This window comes from Medicago truncatula, chromosome 2 (genome assembly GCF_003473485.1).
Source record: "Medicago truncatula cultivar Jemalong A17 chromosome 2, MtrunA17r5.0-ANR, whole genome shotgun sequence".
Classification (NCBI taxonomy): Eukaryota; Viridiplantae; Streptophyta; class Magnoliopsida; order Fabales; family Fabaceae; genus Medicago; species Medicago truncatula.
The window spans coordinates 7,779,156-7,804,010 of record NC_053043.1 but is presented as its reverse complement, the minus strand read 5'-3'; the positions used below and the strand labels follow the sequence as shown (position 1 = coordinate 7,804,010).

General features: G+C 31.4%; 2 protein-coding genes across 2 annotated transcripts; both read right to left on the bottom strand.

Moving 5' to 3' along the window:
* Positions 1 to 1,024: 1,024 nt before the first annotated feature.
* LOC25486097 (probable aspartic proteinase GIP2) lies at positions 1,025 to 2,610 on the bottom strand. The gene has a single exon (XM_013607291.3). It carries the CDS (start codon positions 2,530 to 2,532, stop codon positions 1,213 to 1,215), a length of 1,320 nt encoding a protein of 439 aa, XP_013462745.1. The 5' UTR covers positions 2,533 to 2,610; the 3' UTR covers positions 1,025 to 1,212.
* Positions 2,611 to 8,303: 5,693 nt separating this feature from the next.
* Positions 8,304 to 24,820, bottom strand: LOC25486094 (probable aspartic proteinase GIP2). The gene is made up of 2 exons (XM_013607288.3): positions 24,280 to 24,820; positions 8,304 to 9,392 (listed from the first exon to the last, which is right to left on the bottom strand). The coding sequence occupies exons 1-2, from the start codon at positions 24,779 to 24,781 to the stop codon at positions 8,575 to 8,577; spliced, it is 1,320 nt and encodes a 439-aa protein (XP_013462742.2). The 5' UTR covers positions 24,782 to 24,820; the 3' UTR covers positions 8,304 to 8,574.
* Positions 24,821 to 24,855: the final 35 nt, after the last annotated feature.

The following is a 24,855-nucleotide window of genomic DNA, read 5'->3' as shown; positions in this document are numbered from 1 at the left end:
TTCATATCTTTCTTTCCTCCATTCATATCCAATTAGTTTGTTTGCTCTAATTGCACGGGTTACTTTCTTTTGATCAATTGGCTCCCACAACTAAATTCAGTTACAAAATCTCTATATAAATAGAGCATTCCGCCCGGTTCAAAAAAGAACACCAAAGAGGTCTATTAAATTATTGAGAACTCTTTCTCTCTTCTTCCTTCGTCTTGTGTTAACGAGCTACTCTCCTATTCATTTTTTTTGTCCCTTCAGATTTAAGAGTGTTCTTAAGACCATTGTCCTTTTTAGGTAAAATGTTCATTTATAATTAAGAATGGTCTTAAGAGCATAGTCCATTTGATAAAATATGTTCATTCGGAATAAAGAGTACTTGTAAGATCATAGTCTCTTTCGAGAAATAATAATGTCCATTCGAAATTAAGAATGATCTTAAGAGTATATATTTTTTGGATATTTGTTGTCTTTGGAGAATTTAGAGGTTAGAAATGATGGTAGCACTGTATTTTAGTGGTTGTGATACCATGTTGATATTTGAAGATGTTAAAGGTTAGAATGATGGTAATATCATGATAGAGTGGTCATAGTACAATAATTGATTGATTTCGGTATTAAATTAATAATGGTCTTAGAACTATATTAGATGTGTAATTCTCAAACGATTAGCTACAATGCAGAATTAATCATAGAATTGTAGTTGAACTTGTTTTTTCCTAGAGGCGACGTGGTTGATAGCATGTCTTGTACAATTTAGACAGTGTCGCGAAACATCTAAAAGGAAGCGACCTAGTCGTGACTCAACCCAATAATAACTTCGGAAGATAACATTTATCAATTACAAACTAGGGAAGATAACATCATAACATGTCCACGGTGATTAAAAGTTGAAAAACATCTCAAAAGTAGTAAGATGACTTTTAGAAGCTTGTATGTTTCATATCGACATAAAGCCAACATACATACAACATAACTAAGTACAAATCACATCATTGTTCATTGAAAATTTAAAAATAAATCATATAATGAAGTCTTCCCATCAATATATGATTATTCTAAAGCCTCATTTTAAAAGAAAATGCATGCACTTCATTGATTCATAGTCAACGAAACATAAGTTACAATCATAGAGAGAAATGAAAAGGACAAAAGTTTACAAATCACCATCTTACTCAATTATTAAAAGGGAAACAACAGTAGCTACTTAAACTCATAATAATCTCACTCAACTGAAATGAAACTTTCACTAGATTTTACCATCTTATTCACTGAATTGGAGTTGGAACAACTTGCATTTTGAAGGAGCAAGGAAGAGCTGAATCCTAATTTAGAAGAAACCAAATCAAACTCCAATACAATGTCCTCCAACTGGTGTCCACCAATAACAACAGCTGTTCTTGGCTCTTTACCACCATCCACAAATCCAAGACATGCTACATTTTTACTCACCAAGACCATAGAATTTCCACCAAAAATTGTCCACTCCACACCTCCTTCTAGCACCAAACCAATAGTAGGCACATCCAATCCAGTATTAGTCTTACCAATAGTGCTCAAATCAAAACATGTATCAAATGGTGCCACTGATGCCACTTTCTTTATTTTTTTATCAGAAGCCTTCTTAGTAAAATCTCTAACAAGTGGTTTGAATATGGAACTATGCAACACAGTGAAGGACTTCATTGTGCTAAGTTTTGTTCCACCATTTCCCTTATTGTCAATGGACAAAAGGGAAGACTTGAAGCTCAGAACTTCACCACCAACTTTAATTGATTTCACATCAATAAAGTATTCATAAGAAGCATCACCATCGGTAAATATTGGAGCAGTGCTAAAGGGATTAATAACAAGAGGAACTTTAGTGAGTTGAAACTTGGAAAGAGAAGATCCTACCCCACCAATGAAAAGACTACCAAGATTGTTTGAAGATGGTAAACAAAGAGCAAACTTGTTAAGAAGTTTAAAAGGAGCTAATGAAAGCTGTTTTGGTAATGAAAGTGGTGTTCTTGCAAGGCCTAATATACCTTTACTAGTTTTTGGTAAGTTTTTGAGAGGGAAATCAGAGTCAGCAGAATCAGCAAATGCATTAGAGTCAGTGCAACCAGAGATAAAGTCAGAGACTTTGATTTTAGATTTTGGTATGAACAAAGCATCACTGCCAGTGTCACCTGAAAAAATTGCATCAACTAATGGATTAATTATGTTAGCACCACATGTATTGTTTGAGCAACCTGGTTTGAAAGGACCATTGCAGCTAGTGCATCCAGCATCATTAGTGCAATGTTTGGATTCACAAGAGATGGGATTGTAGGTTGAAGAGTTGTAGGCTTTGTTGCAGTCATACCATAGGATTGGTCCTCCAATATCAATCACAAAATTGAATTCATGTGTAGGTTCTGTTCCTACCCAAAGTAAAGTGGAGAATAGATTGGTTATTGGGTCTTTTTCAACTGGTGAGAAGAACTGTTGTGATGAGCAAGAAAATGAGAGAAGGGCTATTGTGAGAATTAGAGTGGAGAAAAGTGTAGAAAAAGAAGCCATGGTGAGTTCAATGCTATTGGTAATGGATGAGTGTTTAATGTCTGTGAAGGGTTCCTTTTTAAAGAAATGAATATGTGTAGAAAATGTATAATCTGATACATTATTTAATCTTTTTTAATTGACTATATATTGTGGTATATATATAATATTCGTCTTTAATATGCTTTGTAGTTGGTATGATCTGGAATAAACAATTGTTGCTTACAGTATTATTACTTTAATAAAATAGTTTTGGTTTCTAATTGTTTATATCTTCACGGAATGAGCTCATCTTTGGTATATACAATGCTGTCAACAAAAAAATTATATACAATGACCATCATTACGGTCAATATTATAAAACTTGGATGCTTTATCAACTGGGTGCATGAACTCTAATATATTGTTGCTACTTGTTTTTTGTCTTTTATTCTCTATATATGCTAATCACTTCGCTTAAAAAGCTCAAACCTTCTACCACTTGAATCATTTAGTAACATAGACTTTACCAAACATTTATATATTACTAAATTTAAATAGTAACATTTTTTTTTTATTTACTAACATTTTTTAAGTATTATTGAATCTAAATAGTAACAGTTTTTGTATTTACTAACATTTTTCAAGTGTTACTAAATCTCATATATGTTGTAGTGTTTTATTATGGGAGTCCCTAATATGGACCCCAAAGAAAAGTGTGCACTGGTGGACCTGGACAAGTGATCTACCACATCCGGTCACTTCAATTAATAATTTTTGGGGGTTTATTCTATAATTAATAAATACCCATAATATCACAATATGTTGACAACAAAAACGACTCTATCCTTCTAATCATCTCAACATGCTAGATCTCCAATGAAACTCACTTATGGAGTCGGCGGTATAGAAGGGGAATGAGCTAAAAAAGTGTCTTGACAACATTGATTCTACAAATCTTGGATTTACATTTGTTTTTATTTTTCAAATTCAATCTTGTGTTTTGCTTCCATCAGCAGAACATAATAGTCGAAGGTTTTCTACAAAAATCTAGATAGTGGATCTGAACCCATTTTTCACTTTCAAATTCAATCTTATGATTTGGATCTACAATGAAGGTTGAGCAATCATTATTGCATGTTGTACATAAATTGTCTATAACTTTCAGAATTTTGAACCATTTTCTTATTTTGGAGTTGCTCAAAATTGCTTTAGGAAAATTAACCTTTCATATATGTCATAGCAATTTCGTTTTTGTTTTGGCTACCATATATGCCGGTCCTATATTTCTTTTGGATGTAATCCCTTGACCCTTGGCTACGTGATAAAAACAAAAACCTAAACAACATTTTGTTAATTTAACTTTAGCGTTCGTTATATGAAAGAAAAGAAAAAAATTACGATTAGCTTAGAAAATATAAAAAATTAAGCAACTAAAGATCATTGAGTTTGGTGGTTTGTAAGTTCTTCTCAAGTGATTTTGTTGCATATGGTTGTCATGATATGAAGGTCAATACTTGAGGAACAGTGAGGTGATGTCGGGTGATGTTCTAACGAGAGAGAGAGAGAGAGAGAGAGAGAGAGAGAGAGAGAGAGAGAGAGAGAGAGAGAGAGAGAGAGAGAGAGAGAGAGAGAGAGAGAGAGAGAGAGAGAGAGAGAGAGAGAGAGAGAGAGAGAGAGAGAGAGAGAGAGAGAGAGAGAGAGAGAGAGAGAGAGAGAGAGAGAGAGAGAGAGAGAGAGAGAGAGAGAGAGAGAGAGAGAGAGAGAGAGAGAGAGAGAGAGAGAGAGAGAGAGAGAGAGAGAGAGAGAGAGAGAGAGAGAGAGAGAGAGAGAGAGAGAGAGAGAGAGAGAGAGAGAGAGAGAGAGAGAGAGAGAGAGAGAGAGAGAGAGAGAGAGAGGCGAAGCATGAAGGTCCAATAATGGAGATGTAAAATACAGATACTTTGAGGAAGGGAGAGACATTTTGTAAAGGAGACATATCTCACTTTATTAAAATTTACATTTAAATTATAAATATGGAGGATAACCGGTTGTTGTGGGTCATATGCATAGGTCCACCAATGGACCTTTATGGGTCCATATTAGGGGCACCCTTTTACTAATGCATTTTTTTTTTATTAAAATTAACACATAAGAAAGGCACAAATTCATTGAAGAAGATTTGGCTAAGAGGTTAGTTTTTTATTTCTTTTTACCATAAAAGGCAGTTCCCCCATTTTTCTCCCATATATAGCATCTTCATATGTAAGACTAGATTGGGCCAAATCAAGAGTAATATAAAATGTTAGTTTTTTATTTTCGTTTTCCCATAAAGTCAGTTGTTCCATTTTTTTATTTATTGTTTCCACAAAGTCAGTTCTGCAACATTTTACTCCCATAGCCTCTATATCCATATCCACAAGAGTAGATACCCTTTCAAACTCATGTAGAGCTCACTTTCCGGCTTTCAATTTTTAACTAAAAAAATGTTTTTTTTAATGAATAAGAATGGAATATATATATTTCCAACAAGAAAACATTTTATGTAGCACAAGATGTACTAGAGAAGATCAGAGTTTATTAAAGGAACAAATAAAAAATGATAAGAGAAGAATAAAAGAGAGCAATTAAACAATGCTCAAACAAGGGAAAGGGACAAGCCATCGGCTATGATATCCAAAAACAATATTAACATATTTTGCCACCAATAAGAGTGTAACTTAATTTTGTCCAACAGCTGTTGAATTGAAAATATTGTTGTTCCTCTCTTTCTAAATTACACAAAAACAAAAGAACCAAATGACGTGCGAGATAGATCGCGGAACTTTAGAAACGTGTGCTAAATGACATAACAAAACAAAATGGCCTAAAATACCAAAAGGGTTGATCGAAAAAATCCCAATCCAACGACGAACAAGGTGCCAAATAGCACTAAAAACCATAAAAACAGATGATTTGTCAATTCAAAGGCACTACAACCACTTACACAAAACTGCGATCGTGATTGATGATACCTCATCTAAATAAGGTATCCTTGATAATAAACCGATTATGTAAAAAACACCAAACAAATAAAGATACCTTAAATGGAGCCTCCTTATACCAAATTGAATCTAAAACATGCGAAAGGACACTCAGTTGAATAGTAGAAAGCATATGCATTATTTGACTTGCGAGGTACCCTAACTTGCAAGGTCCAATATGCAAACCGAAAAGTATAGTATTTTGGTAATTTTATTTTATGTAGGCTAGTTTGGAATTAAAGTTTTTAATATGGATTATTTATAAAAAAATACAATAATAGACATTGGTCTTGTACTATTTTCTTTTTTGTTGGAAAACAGCCTAATGATATGTTATTTATTGGGCATTCTTGCTTTAATTTTATTTATTCCACTTTAAATTATATTTTGTTATGTCTTTAACATGTACATCATTTTCATAGCTGTCTGTCTTTATCGAAGGAATGCCTTTTTTTTATATACATATATTTTTTATTTGTGGTGTTTTTTGAGGCATATATTAATGACGTCAAAAGAAGACGCAATACCGTGACATTATACTGCTGGCGGCATACATTTTTTGATGCATGACGAAGGCTATACCAAAAGAATGGAAAACAATTAAAGGTATATCGATACATAAATAACTAAATAGACAAATGAATGAAGTTTTTTTTTTAAGACGTCCTTAATTATATTTAAGGATTTTTTTTACGAAAAATAATAAAAGTAATTTCTACTCCCGTTTTTTTTTTTTTTTTTTAAAGTAAGAGTAGTGCAAAGCACACCAACCAATATCATTAAAAACAAAGGAAGACATACAAAAGAGAAAAGTGGAATATAACCCTAACTTTTTCATGAGGTAAGAAACTTAAAATTCGGCATATGCAACATATTTGTTTGTAATTGCATCTCTTCTAACATTGTTAGGTGCATCCCTGCCACCAAACAAAACTTGAAACATTAAGACCTAAGTTGGCTAAACTAAGAAGTTCATGCCTTTGATCATTTCTTGAAAGTTCACCCACCTGTTTCTTAAGGTCCAAGGAATCAAAGCAAGCATTTTTGAAAGCCATCATAGTCAGCTTGGAATCAGTTTCCAACCATAGGTTGAGCCAAATTTTCTGGTAGGCAATCTCAATAGCAGTTAAAGCAGCAGTAATCTCAGCATTGAATGCAGATTCAGGAACAAGATTTTTTGCAAAACATATCCAATGGTGAAACCATACGAATTCTTGAAAATCCCACCACAAGCAGCTTTAGGAGGATTTTTGACAACAACACTACTTCCTCCGTTTCAAAATATAAGCAAAATTCAATTTTTAGGTTCATTCATTTAATGATGTATGTGGTTCATAATATGGACCACATACATCATTAAATGACTGAATCTAAAAACTGAATTTTGCTTATATTTTGAAACGGAGGGAGTATCAATATTTACTTTCAGCCAATTGAAAATTGGGGGATGCCATAGATCTTCTAACACCAACGGAGTGTTTGGAGGATGAATTAATGTTGATTTTACGCGCATTAAGGATTACAAACTCTGTCATATTAATTGCCGAAGCCTTCTTTGTGTGATTTCCATAAAGGGACATTGGAGATGATCAGATTGATAGATGATTTCTAGAAAAATTTCTTGTCATGAAATCTTGACTGATTTTTAGTGTACCGGATGATAATGAGCAAGTCGATGATACAAGCAGTTATAGCAACTTTGCTTTGAGAAATTAAAATAAATTTAAAGTGACTTATGAGAAATTTTAGAAAAAAATGGGGCGACCAAAAAGTTGAATTTTAAAATAAGGGTACTAAAACTTTAGAAAACTTTCCACGGGTGATTGTATTTCCTCATCATAATCATTCTCTTATTGCAAATTAGGAATATCTTTGAAAAGAAAGTGTAATATATGTCACAATAAATTATAAATTGATCAACAGAGAATTAAGTCTATTACTAACAATCACACCTTATTCTATAATTTAGTAATTTTTTGGGGGCTTAAGATGGTCGGCCTCCTCACCCTGCCTTCAGATACGGCATGTATCTATTCCTTGACAACCTCTATTTAAACTGCAACCCAATGTACTTGTTCTTCCAATCACACTACACACCGCCGAAAGTCAATACATTACATTGATTCACCAACGAACTCCTCTATTTCCTATCAAACCGACAATAGGTCTATGTAGGAATGACAATAGGAATCCAAGGGTACGAATATTTATCATATGCTATATGCCTTGTTGTATAAAAATAACAGCACTGCTATATAGTGCGACAAATTGCCTCTTGAAAATTCCCAGATGCATATGTGTTTAATTGCATTGGTGTAAAGTCCGCTATTTGTGGAATAGAGGAGGTTGTGGTGCTATTTTTTTGTTGCAACAAGCCAATTCCATCGTCAATTTGTCGCTGTACATTTTATCGGGAAGTCTAGCATTATTCTAAAATAAAAAAATCTTGTTTCATATCTACATGGATATCCGCTAGACTAATAAGATGCATTTATTTATAAAAATGTTATTATTACTAATTTACTATCAAATACAAATATTTGCAGGTACGATTATCACAACTTCCACACCTTCATATAACTAACTTATAATTGGAATATCATTGTATTTGATCAGCCGACATTAGCTAGAATATCCGTCCCGTGTCGTGTCCGTGACGGATTTCATAATCGGAAATCCGCAGGTAAGAGTTTTATAGACATCCTTGGTGAATTGTGAAGAGTCTCAACCAGGATGCAACATTGGCACATGTAACCTTTCTTTTTCCCTTTCTTTTTTTGGTATAAAACTTTTTTCCAAATAACATTTGTATACAAATCAAAGTAATAATGGCAGCTGTTGCATTAGAGGGAATTCTCTGTGAGCTAGTACCGTACACAAATTCATGACTTCATTATATCATGTATGTATTTGAAGTCGCTTTTAAATGAAGTGAAATGCTAACATGTGGCATGAACTTCATTGATACGTAGTCAACAATACATAAGTTACAATCATAGAGATAAAAAGGACAAAAGTTACAAATGACCATCTTACTCAATTAAAAGGGAAACAACAAAAGCTACTTAAACTCGTAATAATCTCACTCAACTGAAATGAAACTTTCACCAGATTTTACCATCTTATTCACTGAGTTGGAGTTGGAACAACTTGCATTTTGAAGGAGGAGGGAAGAGCTGAATCCTAATTTAGAAGAAACCAAATCAAACTCCAATACAATGTCCTCCAACTGGTGTCCACCAATAACAACAGCTGTTCTTGGCTCTTTACCACCATCCACAAATCCAAGACATGCAACATTTTTATTCACCAAAACCATTGAATTTCCACCGAAAATTATCCACTCCACACCACCTTCTAGCACCAAACTAATAGTAGGCACATCCAATCCAGTATTAGTCTTACCAATAGTGCTCAAATCAAAACATGTATCAAATGGTGCCACTGATGACACTTTCTTTATTTTTTTATCAGAAGCCTTCTTAGTAAAATCTCTAACAAGTGGTTTCAGTATGGAACTATGCAAAACAGTGAAGGGATTCATTGTGCTAAGTTTTGTTCCGCCATTTCCCTTATTGTCAATGGACAAAAGGGAAGACTTGAAGTTCAGAACTTCACCACCAACTTTAATTGATTTCACATCAATAAAGTATTCATAAGAAGCATCACCTTCGGTAAATATTGGAGCAGTGCTAAAGGGATTAATAACAAGAGGAACTTTAGTGAGTTGAAACTTGGAAAGAGAAGATCCTACCCCACCAATAAAAAGACTACCAAGATTGTTTGAAGATGGTAAACAAAGAGCAAACTTGTTAAGAAGTTTAAAAGGAGCTAATGAAAGCTGTTTTGGTAATGACAGTGGTGTTCTTGCAAGGCCTAATATACCTTTACTAGTTTTTGGTAAGTTTTTAAGAGGGAAATCATCGGTAAATGCAGCCGAGTCAGTGCAACCAGAAATAAAGTCAGGGATATGGATTTTAGATTTTGGTATGAACAAAGAATCACTGCCAGTGTCACCTGAAAAAATAGCATCAACTAATGGGTTAATTATGTTAGCACCACATGTGTTGTTTGTGCAACCTGGTTTGAAAGGGCCATTGCAGCTAGTGCATCCAGCATCATTAGTGCAATGTTTGGATTCACAAGAGATGGGATTGTAGGCTGAAGAATTGTAGGTTTTGTTGCAGTCATACCATAGGATTGGTCCTCCAATATCAATCACAAAATTGAATTCATGTGTAGGTAATGATCCTACCCAAAGTAAAGTGGAGTATAGATTGGTTATTGGGTCTTTTTCAACTGGTGAGAAGAACTGTTGTGATGAGCAAGAAAATGAGAGAAGGGCTACTGTGAGAATTAGAGAGGAGAAAAGTGTAGCAAAAGAAGCCATTGTGAGTTCAATGCTATTGCTAATGGATGAGTGATTAATGTATGTGAAGGGTTCCTTTTTATAGAAATGAATATGTGAAGAAAATGTATAATCTTATACTCATTTAATCTTTTTTAATTGACTACATTTGTACTGGTATATATAATACTCCTGTTTAATCTGCTTTGTAGTTGGTATGATCTGGAATGAACAATTGTTGCTTACAGTATTATTACTTTAATAAAATAATTTTGGCTTGTAATTGTTTATATCTTCACGGAATGTGCTCATCTTTGGTATATACAATGCTGTGAACAAAAAAATTATATACAATGACCATCATTAGAGTCAATATTATAAAACTTGGATGCTTTATCAACTGGGTGCATAAACTCTAATATATTGATGCTACTTGTTTTTTGTTTTTTTATTCTCTCCATAGGCTTAACACTTGCTTAAAAAGGTCAAATCTTTTACCAATTGAATCATTTAGTAATACGGGCTTTACGTAACATTTATCAAATATTACTAAATTTAAATAGTAACATTTTTCTTGTATTTACTAACATTTAAATGTTACTAAATCTCATATATATTGTAGTGTTTTACTTATGCATTTTGTTATTAAAATTAACACATAAGAAGGGCACCAATTCATTGAAGAAGATTTGGCTAAGAGGTTAGTTTTTTATTTTCTTTTTACCATAAAGGCAGTTCTCCCCATTTTTCTCCCATATATAGCATCTTCATATGTAAGATTAGATTGGGCCAAATCAAGAGCAATATAAAACGTTACTCCCTCCCTCCGTCCCGCAATAAATGACCTGTTTGAAAATGTGCAATTTTGACCTAACTTACTTTGACCATATTTTTCTACTAATATACAAAGATAAATAATATCATATAAGATGTCGTTAGATTCGTCTCGATGAGTATTTTCAAAATATCAAATTTTCATAATTTTTTTCCAATATATTATTCAAGATATTTAAACCCAAAATTACGCATTGGTATGCGTAATTGGGTCAACTGTGTCACTTATTAAGGGACAGAGGGAGTAGTTTTTTATTTTCGTTTTTCCATAAAGTGAGTTGCTCCATTTTTTTATTTATTGTTTCCACAAAGTCAGTTCTGCATCATTTTACTCCCAGAGCCTCTATATCCATAAGAGTAGATAGATACCCTTTCAATCTCACATAGAGCTCACTTTCCGGCTTTCAATTTTTAACTAAAAAATTGTTTTTTTAACGAATCAGAATGGAATATATTATCAACAAGAAAACATTCTATGAAGCACAACTGCACAAGAAGTATTAGAGAAGAACATATGGGTTTATAAAAGGAACAAGTAAAAAATGATAAGAGAGTAAAATAACAGAGAGCAATTAAACAATGCTCAAACAAGGGAAAGGGACAAGCCATCGGCTATGATATCCAAGAACAATATTAGCATAATTTGCCACCAATAAGAGAGTAATTTAATGTTGTCCAAGAGCTGCTGAATTGAAAATATTGTTGTTCCTCTCTTTCTAAATTACACAAGCATAAAAGAACCAAATGACGTGCGAGATAGATCGCTGAACTTTAGAAACGTATGCTAAATGACCAAATAGAACAAAATATTCTAAAATACCAAAAGGGTTGACCGAAAAAATCCCAATCCAACGACGAACAAGGTGTCAAATAGCACTAAAAACATTACATTAAAAAAAACAGATGATTTGTCCATTCAAAGACGCTACAACCACTTACACAAAATTGTGATCATGATTGATGATACCTCGTCTAAACAAGTTATCCTTGATAAGAAACACCAAAACAAATAAAAATATCTTATATAGAGCCTCCTTAGACCAGATTAAATCTAAAACATGCAAAAAGACGTACACTCAGTTGAATAGTAGAAAGCATATGTATTAATTAATTTGACTTGCGAGATACCCTAACTTGCAAGGTCCAATATGCAAACCGAAAAGTATAGTATTTTGGCAATTTTCTTTTACGTAGGCTAGTTTGGAATTAAAGTTTTCAATATGGATTATTTAAAAAAAAAACACAGTAATCGACATTGGTCTTGTTATTTATAATGATATGTTATTATAAATAACATGTTTGCTTTAATTTATTGGTCTTGTTGGAAAACAAGACCAATTGTTGGAAAACAGCCTAATAATATGTTATTTATTGGACATGCTTGCTTTAATTTTTTTAATTACACATTAAATTATATTTTGTTATGTCTTTAACATTTGCATCATATTCATAGTAGCTGTCTCCTTCAAAAAAAAAATCATAGTAGCTGTCAATCTCTACCGAAGGAATACCTTTTTTGATGCATATATTATTAAATATTAATGACGTCAAAAAAGACGCAATACCGTGACATTATACTGCTGACGGCACACATTTTTTAATGCATGACGAAGGCTGTACCAAAAAGAATGGAAAATAATTAAAGGTAATCGATACATAAATAACGAAATAGAAGTTTGTGAGTTTAGAGCTTAAAAATAAAGTTTGCGAGTTTCGCTAGATTGGTAGGGACATTATATAAAATATACATATGGAGATTGAAATTTGAACTCTGAACACCTTGTTTATTCATTTTAAAATGGTGAATTTCTAGTCATTAGATTACTTGATTGATAAAAAAAAAAACTAAATAGAAAAATGATTAAAATTTTTTTTAAGACAACCTTAATCATACGGGAAAGAGTTTTTCTAATTACACCCTGTTTAATTCTGGTTGCACCTCAAAATGATAAAATTACCCTTCCATAAAATTTAATTTACAAAAAGCATCTTCCTTTTTTCTTGGTTACACCCTAAAATCTCTCTTCAGTTTAAGTAGGTCATGTAAACTTAGTTTCAGTAGGTCATGTAAACTGAGTTTAAGTGTACATATTTAAACTCAGTTTAAGTAGGTCATGTAAATCGAGTTTAAGTGTACATTTAAAAGTTCAACCTTGTTCAATGATTCTACGTAATCTCAGTTTAAGTATGTACATGTAAACTTATTTTAAGTAGGTCATGTAAACTAAGTTTAAGTGTACATACTTAAACTCAGTTTAAGTAGATCATGTAAACTTAGTTTAAGTAGCTCATGTAAACGGAGTTTAAGTAGATCATGTAAACTTAGTTTAAGTAGCTCATGTAAACGGAGTTTAAGTAGGTCATGTAAACTCAGTTTAAGTAGGTCATGTAAACTGAGTTTAAGTGTACATCTAAAAGATCAACCTTGTTTAATGATTATACGTAATATCAGTTTAAGTATGTACATGTAAACTTAGTTTAAGTAGGTCATGTAAACTGAGTTTAAGTGTACATACTTAAACTCAGTTTAAGTAGGTTATGTAAACCAAGTTTAAGTAGATTATGTAAACTAAGTTTACATGAACCTACTTAAACTGAATTTAAGTTAACCTCAACAATGTAAAACTGAAACTGTCGTACAATGCAGTTGAACAAGAAGAAGAAAATTGAAACCAACGTTATTGAAAAAGAAGAAAAAATTCACTTATTTATATGCAATCGAGTATGAATGAAAGATGGTTTGATTCACTCTTTAATCTTCCATAGAGATTAATTGAACATCAAGATTGTTTGATCGTTGGTGGGTGAAAGAGAGTGGAATTTTAGAGTGACAATGAAATCAAGATTTTAAGAAAATTTATATAAAATGACAATTTTGGTATTATCAAAAACTTTTTTAAAAAAACTGAGTGTAACCAGAAATATATAAGATGTGAATAGAAAAACTCTACGGAAAATGCTAAATTGTATTAGCACAATATAATGATCTAAAAATAGAATTAAAAAATAAATGTTGCATTGAAAAGATAAGTTTTTAACCTATAAAAATCATAAATGCACAATTTCTAAGATTAAATTTCTACACTAACTTTCTTATTTTGTGCTTTTTGATTACAAGTTAGCAAGACCCTAATTATATTTAAGGAGGGATGTATTAATTTTTTTTACAAAAAATAATAAAGTAATTTCGACTCTTCAAAGAAATCAAAAGCGACTTTTGAATCGCCCATTATGGGCTTGTGTGTTGTTTCAGTCTGTAGGCATTTTGTTGCTAGAATTTGAGTTGTATTTTTTTTGTTGTATTTTGGTGCGTTTTTTTTCCCCCTTGTGCTTGATGTGTTTTATTTTTCCCTTCTTCTGAAGGTGTCTAGTTTTGGTCGGGGACATGAGTGTTTGGAGTGGTCTTGCTGTGATACATGGAGTTGTTTTGTCTTTACTGTTCTAGTTGTGCAAGTATAGAGTTGTTTTGTCTTTGCCACTTGTTTTGCGAGTAGCGGGTGAAGGGGTTGTTGTGTTGTTTTCTGGTTTATTGACAATGTTGTTATTGGTGCAGTTTGGTGTTCATTTACTGTTTTGTGTGTGGGTGTGGGAGTTTGTTCTTGTTGGAGTGTTACGGTTGATATTAACAGGTTTAGGTGTGGTTTTTTTGGTGTTGTAATGTGCCTCTTTTGGCTGGTGTTTTGAGTGTTGATAAAATTGGTGCCTGGGTCGATTTCATTGTTTGTCTGTGGAGATTGTTTTTGGGTTGCAGGTTGTGAGTGCTGTTTGGTGTTGTGATTTTGGAGTGGGGTGCTACTATACGTTTTTATCTATGTATTAGGGGTCTTTAGTTGTTTAAGTTTGTATGTTTCTGTTTCCCTTATGAACTTTGTAGTAATCTTGTAATTTCCTTAGTTCACTATCACCCCTTGTGCTATATATGGACTAAATGTTTCAATAAAATTTAGCCTATTAAGAAAAAAACTCATAAAAGAAGACTAACCATATATGTAGTCATCTTAACTAAAGTGTGAACAACTACATTCTTTAACGAGCTCATCAACATTAGAATTTTGACATTTAAAGTTTAATAGGTTCCTACAATCCACTTGACGAACACCAAACTCATTAATACTATTCTTTGGGCAATAGAGAAAAAATAGTACTAATTTTTGTGATAAAATAAGTTTCAATAAATAAAATTTTCTTACTATAAATAGTTAGTTGGATTGAGACACAATAAGTACTTTATTTTAGGGAGAGAAAAAAGGACTTGTTATTTATTTGATAAATTAAAATAAAAAGTTATACGGGACAATCAATTTTTTTATTTTATATTTTTTGTTTTAATGAATGACAAAACTCACACATATTAAATGATAAAGAGTTTTTCTATCATGTGCAAATTTGCACGTGTTAAAAAGTTTAAGATAGAAATTTTGTATTGGAACGTGTACACTTAGTATTAAATATTAAACTTTTGAATAAATAATTGTTGTTTTTCAAAAAAAAGTTACTACTATTAGTTGTTTTAACATGTGCAATGTTGCACATGTTAGACAAATCCAATGATAAAAAGTGCATGTTCGAACTTATATGTGCACGTTTAAGACAGACGAATATAATAAGTAGGGTTACATTTTTTTTTTACACGAATTAGAGTAACATCTCAAAGTGAAATGAAATAATAATACATGTATAATTAAAAGTTTGAGATTTTAATTTCTAGTAAAAGCTAGGTGATAATTAAGAGAGAACACCTATAGTAGTATAAGTTTTATTTGATCATTTTAATTATACATATGGATTTTTAGAAATTATCTTTTAGTTAATGTTTTCATTAAAGAATATGACAAAAAGGTAGTTAGTTATACACTTTTCACCTTCATATATCTATTCAGGACCGTTTCAAAAATTTTGGTGATCTATGACCGAACTTATAATTTGGACTCTAATTAATAAACATATAAAAAATTTAAATTCTTAAAGTGTGAAAATAATTTGGTTGAGAAGATAATAATTTTTATCACGTTAAAATATAATCTAATGAAAACATCATATTTCATATAAAGAAAACATATTGGTACCCCTATTTTCATTTTTTCCGAAGTTTTGTTACACCTATTTTATTTTATTTTTTTTACTTTTGATCTCCCATTTCCACTACAAAAAAACTTGACATTTAATGACAATAAATTTTCGTAGGTCCTCTTGCCGTAGCTATAGCACCAAGTATATAGAAAGTAACAATAAATTTCCACAAGTAAAATTTCTTTCATCATAGGTATAGCCCCTAGTACCTACCTACATATTTCTAAGTGTTGATTAAACTCTATGCCTATGGATAAAATCCATAGGTAAAACAAAAAGCTTTGTCTTATATGCAAAATCCATATCTGTAATCGATGGCCAAAAATTTGTGGGTATAGGTACTTTGGCTATGCCTACAGTAAACTAAGTTTTACCCACAGAAATTTACTGTCACCAAAAGCCAAATTTTTAGTACGGAGAGAGATCAAAAGTTAGAAATAAAAATTAAAATAGAGCGACCAAAAAGTTATATTTTAAATAGGGGTACCAAAACTTCAGAAAAATTAAAATAGAGTACCAAAAGTGCATTTAAGCTAAAAAAATTATTTAATATTTAAATGCTAATACAAAACCATTTTTACGAGCATTTTTAGATGCAAAGTCATTAATAATTGTGCCTACATCAATATGTTTTATCTTATCTTTCTCAATACACAAAATGGCTAGACCATTCAACCTTTCTTGTGACATATACGAATATCTAAAGTATTTTTACAATAATTTTAACTTCGAAAAACACCTTTCTGCAGATGCAACACTCACATATATTGTTAAAAGAATTCGATATGCAATTGAAACATTCATATAACAATTTGCAGCTTTGACAAACTCAAGAATTTCAAATGTTCACATCTACACATTTGACGAAGACATTTGCAGCACTTTCAATTTAGAAAAATATCATTTGTATCAACATCCGTTAAACCCTTATGAGAAAATGCAACCTTAAAATTTGTGGAAGATTTTTTTAGTTCATCACAATCCTATGATTTCAACATTTTTGTATCAAATTAAAATTCAAAAATACGTTCAAACACTTTAAATACACCGCCGCAAGTCAATACATTAAGTTGATTCACCAACGAACTCCTCTTTTTCCTATATCAATCACACCACCTCTAAGATAAAATAGTCCAACTATATCTGTCTTAGAGACTTACAACATTGTAGATGTGAACAACTTCTCAAAAATTATAAATGTAACATTTTTTATTGTTATTAAGTGATACAAAAAGTGTTACAATAATGCAACATTTGCGACATTTTTTTATTATTACGGATAGTACTATAAAATGTAATTAAAACTCTTTAGTAACACGGACTTTATCTAACAATTGTTCATGTGTTACTAAATTTAATTAGTAATATTTTTCTTGATTTAGTTACAATTTTCAAGTATTACTAAATGTGATTTGTTCTAGTAGTGTACATTTGTACTGGTATATATAATATTCCTCTTTAATCTTCTTTGTAGTTGGTATGATCTGGAATTAAAAATTGTTGCTTACAGTATAATTACTTCAATAAAATAGTTATGGTTTGTAATTGTTTATATCTTCACGGAATGTGCTCATCTTTGGCATATACAATGCTGTCAAGAAAACAATTATATACAATGACTATCATTACAGTCAATATTATAAAACTTGGATGCTTTATCAACTGGGTGCAAGAACTCTAATATATTGATGCTACCAGTTTTTTATTTTTTCTTCTCCCTATATGCTAATCACTGGTTTAAAAAGCTCAAATCTTCTACCCCTTGAATCATTTAGTAACGTAGATTTTACCTAATATTTATTAAATATTACTAAATTTAAATAGTAACATTATTTTATTATGTTACTAAATCTCATATATGTTTTAGTGATTGATTTATACATTTATTTATTAAAATTAACACATAAGAGTTCCCATGAGCTTAGTTCAGTTGGTAGGGACAAATGTATTTTATATGCAGGGGTCGGGGTTCGAACTTCGGACACTCCACTTCTCCACATTTAAAATGTGTGAGCTCCGGCCACTAGACTATCTGACAAAAAAATTAACACATAAGAGGGTATAAATTCATTGAAGAAGATTTGGCTAAGAGGTTAATTTTTTATTTTCTTTTTACCATAAAGGCAGTTCCCCCACTTTTCTCCCATATATAGCATCTTCATATGTCCGACTAGATTGGGCCAAATCAAGGGCAATATAAAATGAGGCTTTTAATCTCGGTGTGTGTTCACATGGGAAAGGTTAATCCTTTCTCACCATGGGAAAGTTGATTCAATGATTATATTAAGTGAAGAACATATTCTTAACATGTTCTCTCAACACTAGATTTTTCTTCACACTATCTTCTAACAATTTAAAAATTTGAAAATTAATTTTCAGAAATTAAAAAAATATAAAAAATTCATATAATTTTTTTTTTAATTCTGTAATTCATTTATTGAATGTTATAATTTTTTTTTTGCAAAAAAATAATAATTATTTCAATAAAAATAAAATTTTGGAAACTAAGATAAGTTTTTATTTTTCTAAAAAGAATATATTTTTTAATTTCATAATAAAATAAGATATTCTGAAAAATAAAATAGAAATCCTAAAAAAAATATTTTGAAATTAATTTTTTTTATTTTTCTAAGAAAATAAAATTCTGAGCAATTTTTTTTTCATTTTTTCAAAAAAAAAATTCTAACATTCAATAAATGAATTACAGAATTTTTAAAAAAAAAATTATCTGAATTTTTTATATTTTTTTAATTTCTAAAAATTAATTTTTAGAATTTTAAAATTGTTGAAAGAAACTGTGAAGAAAAATCTAGTGTTGAAAGAGCATGTTAAGAATATGTTCTTCACTTAATCTAATCATTGAATCCAACTTTCCCATGGTGGGAAAGGATTAACATTTCCCATGTGAAATGCCACCTTTAATCTCACATAGAGAAATATAAAATGTTAGTTTTTAATTTTCGTTTTCCCATAAAGTCGGTTGCCCCATTTTTTTATATACTGTTTCCACGAAGTCAGTTCTGCTGCTTCTGCAACATTTTACTCCCAGGGTCTCTATATCCATAAGAGTACATACCCTTTCAATCTCACATAGAGCTCACTTTCCGGCTTTCAGTTTTTAACTAAAAAAAAAGTTTTTTTAAAGAATCAAATGGAATATATTACCAACAAAAAAACATTCTATGCAGCACAAGATGTATTAAGAAGAACATCAGAGATTATAAAAGAAACAAGTAAATATTGATATGAGAGAAAAATAATAGAGAGCAATTAAACAATGTCGAAACAAGAGAAAGGGGCAAGCCACTAGCTATGATACCCAAAAACAATATTAGCATATTTTGCTACTAATAAGAAAGTAACTTAATTTTGCCCAAGAGCTGCTGAATTGAAAATTTTGTTGTTCCTCTCTTTCCAAATTACACGAACACAAAAGAACCAAATGATGACGTGTGAGATAGATCGCTGAACTTTAGAAACGTATGTTAAATGACCAAACATAACAAAATGGTCTAAAATACCAAAAGGGTTGACAGAAAAAATCCCAATCCAACAATGATTAAGGTGCCAAATAGCAATAAAAACATTACAATCAAAAAACAGATGATTTATCGATTCAAAGACACTACAACCACTTACACAAAACTTCGATCATGATTGATGATATCTCGTCTAAACAAATTATCCTTGATTAAAAGCCAATTACGTAAGAACAGCCAAACAAATAAAGATACCTTAAATGAAGCATCATTATACCAAGTTAAATCTAAAACATGTGAAAGGACACTCAGTTGAATAGCAGAAAGCATATGAATTAATTTGACTTGCGAGGTACTTAACTTGCAAGGTCCAATATGCAAACCGAAAAGTATAGTATTTTGACAATTTTATTTTATGTAGGCTAGTTTGGAATTAAAGTTTTCAATATGGATTATTTAATTTATTTAAAAAAAAAAAAAACACAATAATAGACACTGGTCTTGTACTATTTTCTTTTTGCTGGAAAACAGCCTAATGATATGTTATTTATAGGGCATGCTTGCTTTAATTTTTTTTATTACACTTTAAATTATATTTTGTTATGTCTTTAACATGTGCATCATTTTTCTTAGCCGTCTGTCTTTATCGAAGGAATGCCTTTTTTGATGCATATATTTTTTATTTGTGGTGTTCTTTTATGCATATATTAATCACGTCAAAGAAGACGCAATACCGTGACATTATATATATAATTAAAGGCTATGCCAAAAAGAATGGAAAATAATTAAAGGTATATCGATACATAAATAACTAAACAGAAAAATGTTCCCTAAAAAAAACTAAATAGAAAATTGAATGAAGAACTTTATTATATTTAAGGAGCGATGTATTAATTTTTTTTACAAAAAATAATAAAACTAACTTCTACTCTTTTTCTTTTTTTAAGAGTAGTGCAAAGCACGCTATCCAATATCATTAAAAACAAAGGAAGATATACAAAAGAGAAAAGTGGGATATACCCATAACCTTTTCAGAAGGTAACAAATCTAAAATTGGACATACCCAACATGTTTGTAATTACATACATCTCTTCTAATATTGCTAGGTGCATCCTGCCATCAAACAAAACTTGGAACATTAAGACCTAAGTTCGCTAAATCATCAGCACAAGTATTACCATTTCTGAAGATGTGAGTAACCATGAAGTTCATGCCATTGATCATTTCTTGAAAGTTCATCCACCTGTTTCTTAAGGCCCAAGGAATCAAAGCAGCATTTTTGAAAGTCATCATATTTAGCTTGGAATCATTTTCCAACCATAGGTTGAGCCAATTTTTCTGGTAGGCAATCTCAATAGCATTTAATCTCAACACTGAATGCAGAATCAGTAACTAGTTTTTATTACGCTAAGAGAATAATCTAATAAAAATATTATATTTTATAAATAAAAAAAAAACATTTTGGTACCCCTTTTTTAAAATTCAGCATTTTGGCCCTATTTAATTTATTTTTTACTTTCGATCCCCCATCCCTACTACTAAAAAACTTGATTATTAGTGACAGTAAATTTATGTATGCAAAAGTTGGTTTACCGTAGGCATAGCACAAGTACATATACCCAGGGATTTTCGACCATCACTATAATCTACATTACTAAATTATGCATGTCAGACAAAACTTTTGTTTTATTCGTAGGTATAGAGTTTAATCAACACTTAGAAACTTCGTAAGTATAGCCCCTAGTACCTAACCTACATATTTCCAAGTGTTCATTAAACTCAATACCAACGGATAAGATCCGTAGGTAAAACAAAGAGTTCTGTCTAACATGCAAAATCCGTCGCTGTAGGCTATAGCAACGGCCAAACATCCGTGGCTATAGATTTTTGGGCTATGTCTATGGCAAACCAAGTTTTGCTTACAAAAATTTATTGTCACTAAAAGTCAAGTTTTTTAGTAGAAGGATGGAGGATCAAAAGTTAGAAAGAAAAAAAAAAATTAAAATAGGGCAACCAAAAAGATGAGTTTTATAATAGGTACCGAAACTCCAGAAAAATTAAAATAGGATACCAAAAGTGTATTTAAGCCAATTTTTTTTATTTAATATTCAAATGCTAATACAAAGCTATTCTTACGAGCATTTTTAGATGCAAAGTCACTAATAATTATGCCTACTTGAGTATGTTTTTATCATATCTTTCTCAATACACAAAATGGCTAGACCATTCAACCTTTCTTGTGACATTGACGAATATCTCAAGTAGTTTTTGAATAATTTTAACTTCGAAAAACATTTCTTCAGATGCAACACTCGCAAACATTCGTTAAAAGAATTCGATACACAATTGAAACACTCAGATAACAATTTGCGGCTTTGCAAACCCAAGAATTGCAAATGTTCACATCCACACACTTTCAATTTAGAAAAATATAATTTGCATCAACATCCGTTAAACCCTTATAAGAAAATGCAACCTTGAAATTTGTGCAAGATTTTTTTAGTTCATCATTTTCCTATGGTTTCAACATTCTTGTCTCAAATTAAAATTAAAAAAATACTTTCAAACAATTTAAATACTCCAATCTATTTTTCATTGAAGTTATTATCATATCAACAACCACCAAAAAATAATTGACTCTAAAAAATTCCTCATCATTATCATTCTTTTTTATCAATATAGGAATTTTTTTTTGAAAAGAAAGTGTGTGATATTTAGCTGTTGCAGGTTGAGGGATATGGTGTGAGTTTTTTTTTTTTTTTTTAAGGAAGTTGAGGGATGGTGGAAGGCTAGGGATTTAAACTTCTTTTATAACATCAACATAATTTATAAATAGATCAATAAAAAAAATTAAGCCTAATATTGACAACCACGCATTCCTTTATAATGTAATTAAATTTATTAGGGCCTAATGTGCCCCTATTATTATTATTTTTGCCCAAATTTAGTACTTATTATTTGGGGTTTAGAACGGTCGCTCTCCTCGTCCTGCCTCAGATACAACCATGTATCTATCCCTCAACGACCTCTATTAAACTACAATCCAATGCACTTGTTCGTCCAATCACACACTGCCGCAACTCGATACATTATATTGATTCACCAACGAGCTCCTCTTTTTCATATATCAACCACACCACCTCTAGTATAAAATAGTTCAACTACAGCTGTCTCAAAGTCTTGCAACATTGTAGGTTCTTCTCTAGAATTACTCCTCAAATATGGTACTAAGATCACTTAAATTTAATATTGAAACCACTTAAATGTGGAACTATGACCACTCTACTATGATATTATGACTACTCAAATATGGTGCTACAACCATTCTAACCTCTAACATCTCCAAGGGTAGAAAATATCTAATTGGGACTATACTCTTAAGATCATTATTAATTTCTAAGAGACATTATTCCTCAAAAGGGACAATGACATTAGAAAATACTTTTTATTTTGAAGTGACACAAATTATCAAAGCGACTATGCTCTTAAGATCATTTTTAATTATGAAGCGACGTTATGCCTTAAAAGGGACTACGATATTAAGAACACTCATAATTTATAAAGGATAGTAAAGAAGAGGGGAGAATTTTCTCGCAAATGCATCGAACGGTAAGAGAGAGAAGAGAGAAATAGTTATTGATGATTCAATAGAACTCTTTATAGTGTGTCAGTGAGTGGATTCATTTATTTATATAGAGATTCCATAATTGAGTTAAACTATAATCGCGGCATTAATTTGATTAGTTCAAGGACTATCGTAGATAAGATAATAAAGAAACTAACCACAAAGTAGAGAAAACGGACTAATTGGATACAAATGGAGAAAAAAAATAAGAAACTCAATTAAATTTCAATTTTATCACAATCAAACATTATAAAAAATTATAAGTAGTGACATGCACAATCAAAAAATAATTACTATTATTTTTTCATCATTATCAGATATTTAAAAATAAATATCACAATATAGACATTATTAATATGTGTGTTCTATTCTACGTGCGACCTCAACATTCAATTTTTTTAATTCACACACCAATATTCACCGAATATTGATATTTAATCTTCCAACCTTTTAATTTCCTTCCAACTTCAAACCAATATTCAAACAAAAAATGCACGCACTTTCATTCATTCGTAGTCAACAATACATAAGTTACTATCATAGAGAGAATTGAAAAGGAATAAAGTTACAAATGACTGACTTATCTTACTTGATTAAAAGGGAAACAACAAAAGTTACTTTAAACTCAATAATCTCACTCGACTGAAATGAGATTTTCACTAACATCTGATCTGGAACAACTTCCATTTTGAAGGAGCAAGGAAGAGCTGAATCCTAATTTAGAAGAAATCAAATCAAACTCCAATAGATTGTCCTCCAATTGGTGTCCACCAATCACAACAGCTGTTCTTGGCTCTTTACCACCATCCACAAATCCAAGACATGCAACATTTTTACTCACCAACACCATTGAATTTCCACCAAAAATTGTCCACTCCACACCTCCTTCTAGCACCAAACCAATAGTAGGCACATCCAATCCAGCATTAGACCTACCAATAGTGCTCAAATCAAAACATGTTTCAAATGGTGCCACTGATGACACTTTCTTAATTTTTTTATCAGAGGCCTTCTTATTAAAATCTCTAACAAGTGGTTTCAATATGGAACTATGAAACACAGTGAAGGACTTCATTGTGCTAAGTTTTGTTCCACCATTTCCCTTATTGTCAATGGACAAAAGGGAGGACTTGAAGCTCAGAACTTCACCACCAACTTTAATTGATTTCACATCAATAAAGTATTCATAAGAAGCATCACCTTCAGTAAATATTGGAGCAGTGCTAAAGGGGTTAATAATAAGAGGAATAGTAGTGAGTTTAAACTTGGCAAAATTAGATGGTACCCCACCAATGAAAAGACTACCAAGTTTGTTTGAAGATGGTAAACAAAGAACAAACTTGTTAAGAATTTTTTGAGGAGCTAATGAAAGCTGTTTTGGTAATGAAAGTGGTGTTCTTGCAAGGCCTAATATACCTTTACTAGTTTTTGGTAAGTTTTTGAGAGGGAAATCAGAGTCAGCAGAATCAGCAAATGCATTAGAGTCAGTGCAACCAGAGATAAAGTCAGAGACTTTGATTTTAGATTTTGGTATGAACAAAGCATCACTGCCAGTGTCACCTGAAAAAATTGCATCAACTAATGGATTAATTATGTTGGCACCACATGTATTGTTTGAGCAACCTGGTTTGAAAGGACCATTGCAGCTAGTGCATCCAGCATCATTAGTGCAATGTTTGGATTCACAAGAGATGGGATTGTAGGTTGAAGAGTTGTAGGCTTTGTTGCAGTCATACCATAGGATTGGTCCTCCAATATCAATCACAAAATTGAATTCATGTGTAGGTTCTGTTCCTACCCAAAGTAATGTGGAGAATAGATTGGTTATTGGGTCTTTTTCAACTGGTGAGAAGAACTGTTGTGATGAGCAAGAAAATGAGAGAAGGGCTATTGTGAGAATTAGAGTGGAGAAAAGTGTAGAAAAAGAAGCCATGGTGAGTTCAATGCTATGGCTAATGGATGAGTGATTAATGTATGTGAAGGGCTTCCTTTATATAGAAATGAATA